Genomic DNA, 12,896 nt, shown 5'->3' on the forward strand with positions numbered 1-12,896 from the left:
ATTCCTAAAGGAAAAATTACAAATATGGCTAAATACAGGGCTAACATGTGCAGCACAGTACTTTAATATTCTCCTTCATAACCATGAGAGTCCTTAGGCTTCAGTGATTTAATTATTGACTCAATCTCCCTCTTGTCTGTATCACAGAGGAGTATTTCAAACATCAATCTCAGAAAGGCATTTGCCAAGAAATTTATATGATTTCCTGTAGAAACTAAATTTTTATTTAATTCACCAGCAATGCTCAGGAAATGATTTTTAAGTATTGTACATAAATCTGATTTATCAATAACAACAATATTTTTACTGTGAACTGACTTTATATCGTCCACCTTGTGCCGCTGACCAGACACTTCCTTCATAACTGACCATACGGTTTTAATTTTGTCCTGTGAATTAGCTATTCTATTCGCATACCACATACTCTTTGCCTTCCTGATAACATTTTTAAGTACCTTACAATGTTGTTTGTAATGGGCTACTGTAGCTTGATTGTGTCTACTTCTAACATTTTGATATAATTCCGTATAATTCCCACTTTGTTCTACATGATATCCTTATCCCACTAGTCAGCCAATTGGGCTGCCCATTACTGCTAGTACCCCATTTAGATTGTTCTAATGGAAAGCATCTCTCAAAGAGCATAAGAAATGTGTTAAGGAAAGCAATGTATTTATCATTTATGTTATCAACACCATAAACATCCTGCCGCTCTTGTACCTAGACAAGGTTTAAAAAACTCTCTATTGCTGTTGAATTAACTTTCCTACATAGTTTGTAATTAAACATGACATTGGTTTGAGTACAAAAGTCTTTAAGTGTTAAAATTTGTGCATCATGGTCTGAAAGGCCATTTCATGCTTTTACTAACAAAATGCCCATCTAGTAATGAAGAATGAATAAAAATATTATCTATAGCTGTGCTAATGTTTCCCTGCACCCTAGTTGGAAAAAACACCGTTTGCATCAGATCATATGAATTTAGGACATCTACCAACATCCTTTTTCTTGCACCATCATATACAAAATTTATATTGAAGTCACCATATATAACTAGTTTCTGGTACTTCCTACAAAGTGAATCAAGAACCCTCTCTAGCCTGAGCAGAAATGCTCTGAAGTCGGAGTTAGGGGACCTATAAACAACAACAATTGGAAGTTTTGTTTCACTAAATACAACTACTGCTGCACAACATTCAAATATCTGCTCGGTGCAGTGTCATGATACGTCTATGGACTCAAATGGAATACTGTTTTTTTTGCATACAGAGTCACTCCCCCAACCCACAAGGAACTCCTTGAGAAACAGCCAACTAATCTGTAGCCCGGCAAAGGAAGCCTCTGAATTGTCAGATTATTTAAGTGGTGCTCTGATATACCAATAATTTCATTGTCAACCTCTATAAGTTGTTCACTAACTTTATCTCTTATATTTTGATGAAATAAGCTAATTCCTTCTCTACTTGGAAACATTATATCCTCAGAAGATGAGCCCTTAGAGGGACTTCCTTTAAGCAGGTATACCTATCAGCTGACTTCAATCTAAAAAAGGTGCACCTCTAACACCAACTACTACAGTAGTTTTTCCATGAGCGACACCACCACTGACACTAGCCACTACACTGTCACCTATAAGCTTAGCCAGCATCCCCTTCCCATACCTATTGAGGTGCAGGCCATGCCTAGTTAAATCCGATCTACTGATGTATTACAAGAAATCCTATATCTTTTTAAAATGATCCCTATATGAATTAATAAATAAATAAATGAAAATATCTAAATAAATTATGTGTGTGAAGTTGCATGTTGCTGGAATGACTGAGCGAAAATAACATTGTTATTGTTATTACTACTTTTACTTATTTCTTAATTGTGCTGATGTCCCTCGAAAGAAAAGCCGATCTCAGTCACTAGAAGAAATCACTGGTTACACCCACTTACAAGAAGGTACGTACCGTATATAGGCTTCTCATAAGATCGTGTTGTTGCTGAACTTGTAACTGTAAATCTCAGCTAATATACTGTTATGCTTCATAATATGCTGTTATGAGATAGGGGATTTTTACCGCAAAGTTTAACACAGAAGTTTGCAGTAGTTTCAATTAAATGATAACAGTCAGTATTACGAAACTTGCCCCATATCTGTTTGTATCCATGTGCAAAAATGATGAAGAGGATCAATAAAACAATACGATACAATACAGTTCCTTTCTGTAGATGTGATTCCAACAAATAAGATAGTAGCTTTGGAAATATAATTTCTTGTAGTAATATACTGACTTCAGGTTACTATAATACATTTTATATCATTTTGTAGCAACTGCTGCAAAGTTCTCTGATGAACTTTACGGTAAAAATTGGCTACTTCATAACAGTATATTATGAAGTTCCTTGAAGCAGGAAACGACGAAAGAAAACTCTACTTTTTCGGATAAGTTGACAAAAGATATGTGCCTAAACAGTTCACAGAATGTTGGAAATCAAAAGAAGTGTGAAAGCAGCGTAAATTTAGTACACAACAACGGCTGTGAAGTGTTATCTACGATAAATTACGAAAACTCCAAAAGTAAACAAACTGCTCTTGCATTGTCAAGCAGTAATGTGTTTAGTATCTCCTGTAAAATAAGTAAAGACAGCTACGAGAAACTTTTAAGTACCGGAAAGTGTGCAGATACAAGACACAAGATATTATTTCTGATAGTCATGGAGGACACTACACTAGTTTATTAAATCAGACACTTCCACCAACATTTTTGGGACGTTCGTTGTCATGCAAAATGCAGAATTGAAATATGTTGTCAATAACATTGAAGAAAAGGTAAAGGACTTCGGTAAATTAGATTCTGTTATTGTTCTGGCTGGAAGAAATGATGTAAAATAAGGTGCCAAGGATTACCAATGCACTGTGAACATGTTACTAACAAAAACTACGAACACTGAAGTGATTCTGTGTGCAGTACCCTACAGATTTGTCAGGGTGGACTGGAATGACAAAATATACAAAATGAACAGGTTCTTGATGGAATATGTTGCCCAGTACAGTCATGCTAAGATACTGGACGTTAATCTGTTTTGAAGGAGGACTGATTATGTGAAGCATTTGGTGCTGAAAGGAAAAGATAAACTTTGCTGGAACCTTCATTATTCAGCCCACCACACCGTCACTGATCTCTGTTAACTGCTTGCAACAGGCAGATCAGTCACTCTTCGAAACTGTATGCTTACAATATGGTAAAATAACAGAAGGCAAAAACCAAAAAAATTAACAGTAAATATGCATACTATGGAACGAACAAGTGACAAGGAAGCAACACAGAAGACAATATCACCACAGTATACAAAAATAACAAAAGAAGAAACCAAAAAGTTAACAGTAAATATACTTCCAGTGGAACGAACAAATGGCAGGAAACCAGAACAGAAGACAATATGACCATGTAAAAAGACTGAGGAGGAAGGCGTACCAGAGTGGACAGAATTAAAACAAAAGATCACAACGAAGCAGCAGGCAGAAGTTAGCATCCAAACAACATATGAACGATTTTTTATGGCCCGGTCCACTGCAGAGGAGAACAACTAAGAAGACGTCAAGGACTCCTCGGAGATGAAAATCAGGATAGAAACGAAAAGAAGACTAGAGCCTACTCTTCAAAGAATTAACCAGGCAAAAAATGTGCCTCTCATTGAATTGAATAATTCATTAACTCTCTCATATCATAATGTACAGAGCCTAACCAGTAAGGAATATGAGCTAGAGGTTCCTTTGAACGTTTCATTGGAGGAGATTTCTATCTTGTGTGTAACTAAACAATCGCAGCAAGAAATACAAAAATTTGCAGTTGGGATTTCAGACTTCCAGTTGAACAGAAGCTTCTGCAGGGAAACGTACAGAGGGGGTGGAATATATATATATATATATATATATATATATATAAGAACAAATATTAAATCAAAGGAAATTAGGCTGAAAAATTTCTGCTGTATTGAAATAGATTTTGAATATAGTTTATGTGAACTAACAGATAGTAAAATTACAACTGCATGTTTATAAAGGTCCTCATCTGGAAATTTTGAATTGTTCTCTGAACATCTGGAAAATCTTCTGAACTATCTAGTCAGTCAAAATACATAACTGTGCTTGGGTATTTCAAAGTTAATTTCAAGGAAAGGTAATGATTTACCATATAACATAAGTTCCCATTCTACGAAACAACCTTTATCAACAATGACCCTGACATTGAATTGTTAAAATATATAACTGCAAATACCAGCAGTGAAGCATCAAAATGGTTCACCATTATATTTACCATATAACATAAGTTCCCATTCTACGAAACAACCTTTATCAACAATGACCCTGACATTGAATTGTTAAAATATATAACAGCAAATACCAGCAGTGAAGCATCAAAATGTTTTAGAGCAAACGGTTTTTTTATTAAATGAAAATAAAACACAGTTCATGTTTTTCAGCTTAAGAGATACCTTATTTCCGAATATTTCAAATAATGTTAAACCTCTTGGTATATAGTTAGATAGTAAACTTAATTGGAACTACCATATTAACTATATATCTGCTAGGCTTTTTAGAGTAATCTATTTGTTGAGAAGGTTAAAAGGTTGTGTATCAGATCAGTATATTAGATCAGCATATTTTACCTTCCTTCAGAGCATTATTTCTTATGGTTTACTATATGGGGAAACTGTAGCCATGTACATGATATTCTTCTTCTGCAAAAAAAGTTGTAAGAATTATCACTGATTCTGGTAGACGAGATTCCTGCGTGCCATTGTTTTTGAAACTTAAAGTTATGACTGGTGTTAATCTCTCTATTGATTTACATACCTTGAACAGTTTACCAAACCAGCGATTAAGAGAAAATATGCGTTCGTATAATACGAGAAACAGGAAACACATTGATGTACCTTTTCAACGTTTAACTAAGTCTTTAAAAAGCTATCATGTAATAGGTTATAAATGTTGCAATAAATTTTCTCTTTGTAATTTCGATTGTCCTATTGAAAAGATCAAGCCAAAACTGTATGAGCGGCTGTTCGAGCATTCTTTTTATTCCCTTGATGAATTTCTTGATAGCAGTCAAAAACAAATGATATTACAAACGTTGGCTGCTCCTGACATACTATATTAATTATCTCATTAGCAGTTCTAATTACCTATTTGTTAGTAGCTAGTATTAATATTAATTATTTCATTAGCAGTTCTAGTTACCTATTTGTTAGTAACTAGTAATAAGCATTAATCTGTTTTTCTCTGCACAGTTGCAAAGGGTTGTTATTATAATTTGATGTAATATTTCTTTGTATATAATGTTCTCCTGTCTTGGGATTCTGACTTTTTCCTTTATTTTGTACAGGTACATTCTGATTGATTTGGTTGTACCACCTCCTGTCAATTGACTATCTATAAAACTATTGTAATATTGTACCTGTAACTCCTGCATATAATTTTATCTATATTTTGCAGTTTGACGTTGGCTATTGCTTCTGTAAGCTTAACGAGAATAAAATCTTCTTCTTATTATTATTATTATTAAAAATAAATTTGTTTGCATGGGAGTGCAAACACTTTCGCGACCCCCTTCGATTGGGTAAGGCCTTGCAAAGTCGATTGTCCTTTCGATTAGACCCTAATCGAGAGGCATTGACCAAGTATCGAAGAACTAGATTGTCGATTGTCGAGGGTGACACATGTTTTGAAATTTCGAAACGTGTTGCTGTGAGATGGAGAATAAATCTAAGCGATATGAAAAAATTGAATTTTTAGGGGAAGGCCAGGTACATTAATAAACACACAAATAACAGTGTAAAAAATTTCCTTCTTCATTGACGGTTACTGTGTGCGATGGAAGCACGTGTATTATATCTGTCATTGCATATCCAATTATATCTGATACTTCCACTGTTTACTATTTCAGTTTGCAACAGTTTATAAGGCGAGAGACATAGTCACTGATACAATTGTTGCCGTTAAAAAGGTAAGACATAATTTGAAGGCATGACAATGTTTCTCGTAATCATGATCCGTAAATTTTTCGTTTCTACTCAGTTTGGACCTGTTTATTTTCGTAATTGTATTTTATTGAGGTTTATTTTTCGCTAACCGTTCTTTCATTCGTTTTGGATCCTCTTGACTTTCTTGAGTTCGTTTCTCGTCGGAATTCAACATCTAGTTTATTCTTGAAAGGATAACGTACTAGATCGTAATCATGAAAAACCCATCCAAATCTTAACTGTAAGGTTAGATCGTAGAAATGAAGTAATCACACGCTGATCGTTAACGTTTCTTCTGTTTGATTGCGAACACTTACTTAAAAGAAAAGGGGGAAAAAAGGCGAGATAAATCGACTACTGTATGTGGTCAATTGCATATTTCTTTGAGTTGCAGAAAATAGCTGTTTAAGTATTCCATTGAGCTAGCAGCTGTTTAAGTAACTCATTAAAATGATGTTGCTGGTTAATCGATTAATATAAATGTATTAGTTCAGTTGGTAAATAATAACCAGCACACACTATGTACTGACATGGAGTGTGTTAGGTTGCATCTGTGGCTTGCATGCTATAGTGTGCAAAGTATATCAACCAAGTTGCGTATTTATTTATGTGTGAAAATGCGTTCTTTTACTATGTTGACCTGTGATAGTCCACTTATCTTGTAGAAAATGCTGTATAAAGGCCAATCCGTTTTTTAAGAGATCCACAATGTATTAGGAGTAAGAAACAGGCTAACTAGCTACAAGATTTTTGAGTGCCACTGACATTGATGTGTGTATGTAATTTATTTTTGTAGTTGTGTGAGATTTAAATTGTGACAGTAGTTCTTGAACTTCCTTATAAATATTTATTCTTGCAAATATTTAATAACTGAGTTCAGTAGTTTTACCTTTTTTGCAACACTTCCCAGATATCTGCATCAAACCAGTCTCTGGACTGAAGGCTGCAACAACAACAATAGGCCCTTGGACAGCCAAATATCTCTCCTTTTATTGTCTCTTCTTGTTGAAAATTTAGATTGACTATAGCTAACTAGAAGAACTTATTTGTGTATAGATAATAGTTTGCCTTGTTTTGGCAACATACACTCAACTGTGTCTGCTGTACTCAACATCTCCTCACCCTTTTTTTAAAGGTGTTTCTTGAATCTCATTTTCTGATGATTTATTAATAGGCTAATTTAATAATAATGATCATGAACCATGGACCTTGCTGTTGGTGGGGAGGCTTGCGTGCCTCAACGATACAGATGGCCGTACCGTAGGTGCAACCACAACAGAGGGGTATCTGTTGAGAGGCCAGACAAACGTGGTTCCTGAAGAGGGGCAGCAGCCTTTTCAGTAGTTGCAGGGACACCAGTCTGGATGATTGACTGATCTGGCCTTGTAACATTAACCAAAACGGCCTTGCTGTGCTGGTACTGCGAATGGCTGAAAGCAAGGGAAAACTACAGCCGTAATTTTTCCCGATGGCATGCAGCTTTACTGTATGATTAAATGATGATGGCATCCTCTTGGGTAAAATACTCCGAAGGTAAAATAGTCCCTCATTCGGATCTCCGGGCGGGGACTACTCAGGAGGACGTCGTTATCAGGAGAAAGAACCCTGGCGTTCTACGGATCGGAGTGTGGAATGTCAGATCCCTTAATCGGACAGGTAGGTTACAAAATTTAAAAAGGGAAATGGATAGGTTAAAGTTAGATATAGTGGGAATTAGTGAAGTTCGGTGGCAAGAGGAACAAGACTTGGTCAGGTGAATACAGGGTTGTAAATACAAAATCAAATAGGGGTAATGCAGGAGTAGGTTTAATCATGAATAAAAAAATAGGAGTGCGGGTAAGCTACTACAAACAGCATAGTGAACGCATTATTGTGGCCGAGATAGACACAAAGCCCACGCCTACTACAGTAGTACAAGTTTATATACCAACTAGCTCTGCAGATGATGAAGAAATTGATTAAATGTATGATGAGATAAAAGAAATTATTCAGGTAGTGAAGGGAGACGAAAATTTAATAGTCATGGGTGACTGGAATTCGAGTGTAGGAAAAGGGAGAGAAGGAAACATAGTGGGTGAATATGGATTGGGGCTAAGCAATGAAAGAGGAAGCCTTCTGGTAGAATTTTGCATAGAGCATAACTTAATCATAGCTAACACTTGGTTCAAGAATCATAGAAGAAGGTTGTACACATGGAAGACTGCTGGAGATACTGAAAGGTATCAGGTAGATTATATAATGGGAGGACAGAGATTTACGAGTCGGGTTTTAAATTGTAAGACACTTCCAGGGCCAGATGTGGACTCTGACCACAATCTATTGGTTATAACCTGTAGATTAAAACTGAAGAAACTGCAAAAAGTTGGGAATTTAAGGACATGGGATCTGGATAAGCTGAAAGAACAAGAGGTTGTACAGAGTTTCAAGCAGAGCATAAGGGAACAATTGACAGGAATGGGGGAAAGAAACACAGAAGAAGAAGAAGAATGGGTAGCTCTGAGGGATGAAGTAGCGAAGGCAGCAGAGGATAAAGTAGGTAAAAAGACGAGGGCTGCTAGAAATCCTTGGGTAACAGAAGAAATATTGAATTTAATTGATGAAAGGAGAAAATAAAAAAAATGCAGTAAATGAAGCAGGCAAAAAGGAATACAAACGTCTCAAAAATGAGATAAACAGGAAGTGCAAAATGGCTAAGCAGGGATGACTAGAGGACAAATGTAAGGATGTAGAAGCTTATCTCTCTAGGGGTAAGATAGATACTGCCTGCAGGAAAATTAAAGAGACCTTTGGAGCGAAGAGAACCACTTGTATGAATATCAAGAGCTCAGATGGCAACCCAGTTCTAAGTAAAGAAGGGAAGGCAGAAAGGTGGAAGGAGTATATAGAGGGTTTATACAATAGCGATTTACTCGAGGACAATATTATGGAAATGGAAGAGTATGTAGATGAAGACAAAATGGGAGATTAGATACTACGTGAAGAGTTTGACAGAGCACTGCAAGACCTGAGACAAAACAAGGCCCCGGGAGTAAACAACATTCCATTAGAACTACTGACGGCCTTGGGAGAGCCAGTCATGACAAAACTCTACCAGCTGGTGAGCAAGATGTATGAGACAGGCGAAATACCCTCAGACTTCAAGAAGAATATAATAATTCCAATCCCAAAGAAAGCAGGTGCTGACAGATGTGAAAATTAACGAACTATCAGTTTAATAAGTCACAGCTGCAAAATACTAACGTGAATTCTTTACAGACGAATGGAAAAACTGGTAGATGCGGACCTCGGGGAGGATCAGTTTGGATTCCGTAGAAATGTTGGAACACGTGAGGCAATACTGAACTACATTTCTAGCATTTGTAGACTTAGAAAAAGCTTTGTTGACTGGAATACTCTCTTTCAAATTCTGAAGGTGGCAGGGGTAAAATACAGGGAGTGAAAGGCTATATACAATTTCTACAGAAACCAGATGGCAGTTATAAAAGTCGAGGGGCATGAAAGGGAAGCGGTTGTTGGGAATGGAGTGAGACAGGGTTATAGCCTCTCCCCGATGTTATTCAATCTGTATATTGAGCAAGCAGTAAAGGAAACAAAAGAAAAATTCGGAGTAGGTATTAAAATTCATGGAGAAGAAGTAAAAACTTTGAGGTTCGCCGATGACATTGTAATTCTCTCAGAGACAGCAAAGGACCTGGAAGAGCAGTTGAACGGAATGGACAGTGTCTTGAAAGGAGGATATAAGATGAACATCAACAAAAGCAAAAAGAGGATAATGGAATGTAGTCGAATTAAGTCGGGTGATGCTGAGGGAATTAGATTAGGAAATGAGACACTTAAAGTAGTAAAGGAGTTTTGCTATTTGGGGAGCAAAATAACTGACAGTGGTTGAAGTAGAGAGGATATAAAATGTAGACTGGCAATGGCAAGGAAAGCGTTTCTGAATAAGAGAAATTTGTTAACATTGAGTATAGAGTTATGTATCAGGAAGTTGTTTCGGAAAGTATTTGTATGGAGTGTAGCCATGTATGGAAGTGAAACATGGACAGTAACTAGTTTGGACAAGAAGAGAATACAAGCTTTCGAAATGTGGTGCTACAGAAGAATGCTGAAGATAAGGTGGATAGATCATGTAACTAATGAGGAGGTATTGAATAGGATTGGGGAGAAGAGAAGTTTGTGGCACAACTTGACTAGAAGAAGGGATCAGTTGGTAGGACATGTTTTGAGGCATCAAGGGATCACAAATTATCATTGGAGCGCAGTGTGGAGGGTAAAAATCGTAGGTTGCAGTAGGTACTGGGAGATGAAGCTTGCACAGGACAGAGTAGCATGGAGAGCTGTATCAAACCAGTTTCAGGACTGTAAGGAACATAGCAATATTATTAAAGTCTCTTTTTGTTCTAGAAGAGACTTTAATAATATTGCTATGTTCCTTCACTGATTTATATATCTTACTAAGTGTCAATATAATGTCATTTACCATGTTGTTGGATGGACACCTACTGAACCACATAAGTTGAAGTAGTCAGCTCTCATTGTTTAGTTTGAATACACTTGTGCTGTTTAAGAACATCCATGAGCCTCATAAGTCACTCTAGTCTTTTATGCATCAAAAGCTGATGATCAGTTTTTGGAGATGCATCCTTGTTTCCCCTTGTCCTAACTACTAGTGAGTTTCTCTCACTCAGGGGTCTTAGTCACCTCTCCTTCCTTTTAACCTTCCTCTAACTATCCCTCTTTCCATGCCAAGGAAGAAATGGATAGTTCTGAAAGATAAAACAGTTTTCAGTTCACTCGGATGTTCCAATATTTTTTTCTTTCCTTTCTCTTTTTCAGCAACAGTGACAAACTTTACAATCGCAGTCTTATTTGAAATTTGTTTTTTAAAACTGCCTAGCACCATTCCGTAAAGGTAACGTTTACCCCATTCTGATGCCTACTTGATTGTCAATTCTTAAATCATTAACTGAGCAGGAACATACGGCAATCGTTCATTGTCGTGAAAGGGCATATGAGGCAATTGTGATTGTTGGACCATGTTTGTCATTCTTTAGAACTCCTGTACCATTCATAGATTCATAGTGATGATGCATATGACTAATGCGGTCCTTCTGTACGTCTGTTTAACCAACTAAAATGAAAATATAACTCACCTCTCTCTCTCTCTCTCTCTCTCTCTCTCTCTCTCTCTCTCTCTCTCTCTCTCTCTCTCTGTGTGTGTGTGTGTGTGTGTGTGTGTGTGTGTGTGTGTGTGTGTGTGTGTGTGTGTGTGTGTGTATGTATGTGTGTCACATAGACAGTACTTTTACAAATTACATAAATTGTTATATTCTGCTTCAGATTAAACTTGGAAGTCGAGATGAAGCCAAGGATGGTATCAATAGGACAGCCTTGCGAGAAATCAAATTGCTTCAGGAAATTAAGCATCCTAATATAATAGACTTGATGGGTGAGTTGTGTTGCTCAGTAGCTGTTACTGAGATGTTTATAAGTAATAAAATTATTTTGTTTGTTCCATTTGATTGTTGTGCACCATGTATGTTTGTGATATTGGGAATTCACTAAGTTATTCTAATTTTTTTACTGTACAGTGTATGTGGCATAGCACAAAACTATTAACAAAATCGCATTCGGGAGGACGACGTTTCAGTCCCGTGTCCGGCCATCCTGATTTAGGTTTTCCGTGATTTCCCTAAATCGCTCCAGGCAAATTCCAGGATGGTTCCTTTGAAAGGGCACGGCCGACTTCCTTCCCCATTCTTCCCTAATCGGATGAGACCGATGACTTAGCTGTTTGGTCTCTTCCCCAACAACAGCCAACAGCTATTAACAAAAATTTCAGCAATAGTGAAATGTGTGGACACTGTATTTTGGCAATCTGCTGCAAATGTTAAGAAACGAGAACATGACCATCAGAGGGTGAGGAGTGCAAAGGAGAAACAAGGCCCGCCTCCCTCTCACAGGATTGGCAGCGAGTGTTCTGTGCTTCTGTAAAGGCAGAAGTGACATGTAGCCATACTGATCGCCAATCTCTTCCGATATTTTAAGAGTCTTGCTAGAACCTTGTGATCTCTACACTTACAACAAAATAAGAATAGAAAACAATGAACAATGCGTAACAAGCAGCAAAATGGAGAACACAAAACTTTCTGCAATTGCTGCTGCACAGTTGTTTGTTGAGATTTGCAGTGTCATGAACTTGGAAGTTCAAGATATATCAATGTCTTACATTACCGTAGTTCAAAACATAGCCCACATAAACTGCCTCCTTAAAGTGTCCACATATCATATACTAGTATGCAAAACTGAAGGATACAATTAACTTTCGGATAATTTGTTACTGCGACATTACATAGCTTGTTGAAACTTGGACCACAAATACAAATAAATGCTACTGTACAGTGATGAGGGTAACTGAAAGAAATACTCAATGAGATGAACAGGAATGACAATTCAAAGACAATAATTACACTGAACTCACTGCGATTTATGATGGTTTCCTGAACATGAAAAAAAGGTGGGACATGGTTCTTATCAGGTCGTACGATCACCACAGATGGCAGCACATGCTCCACAATGTGCTCCCCTGATGGCCACAAAGTTGGTAAAGAGCTCTTGTGGTAGAGTGTTCCATTCCTCGAACAGTGAGTTTGACTACTGCTGGATGCATCTTGCAAATAAGAAAACCTCTTCAGCTGTATGAAAATCCTTTTTATCGGGTTCATGGCCAGTTCTGTGGCATTATACCATATCTTCAGATGAACATCTAGATATAAACATATATACATTATATTTACCCTATAGTATAAGTGTATAATTTAAAACATAATTGTGAGAGAAGGTACTCGCATATCTCAGGTCGTAAGATGATCAACACTTGGATT

At 36.9% G+C, this 12,896-nt stretch overlaps 1 protein-coding gene across 2 annotated transcripts in view; it reads left to right on the forward strand.

Annotated features, from left to right (window-relative positions):
* Positions 1-5,675: 5,675 nt before the first annotated feature.
* The window catches only part of LOC126281903 (cyclin-dependent kinase 7), a 69,725-nt gene continuing 62,504 nt past the window's right edge, over positions 5,676-12,896 (forward strand). The window contains exons 1-3 of one of the 2 annotated variants that reach the window (XM_049981226.1): positions 5,676-5,796; positions 5,937-5,996; positions 11,353-11,461. In XM_049981226.1, the coding sequence (XP_049837183.1) occupies positions 5,743-5,796; positions 5,937-5,996; positions 11,353-11,461 (223 nt within the window). In that variant the 5' untranslated portion in view covers positions 5,676-5,742. The remainder of the gene's footprint in view (positions 5,797-5,936; positions 5,997-11,352; positions 11,462-12,896) is intronic. The other variant, XM_049981227.1, reaches the window with a different exon arrangement.

The sequence above is a fragment of the Schistocerca gregaria genome, chromosome 7 (assembly GCF_023897955.1).
Source record: "Schistocerca gregaria isolate iqSchGreg1 chromosome 7, iqSchGreg1.2, whole genome shotgun sequence".
NCBI lineage: Eukaryota > Metazoa > Arthropoda > Insecta > Orthoptera > Acrididae > Schistocerca > Schistocerca gregaria.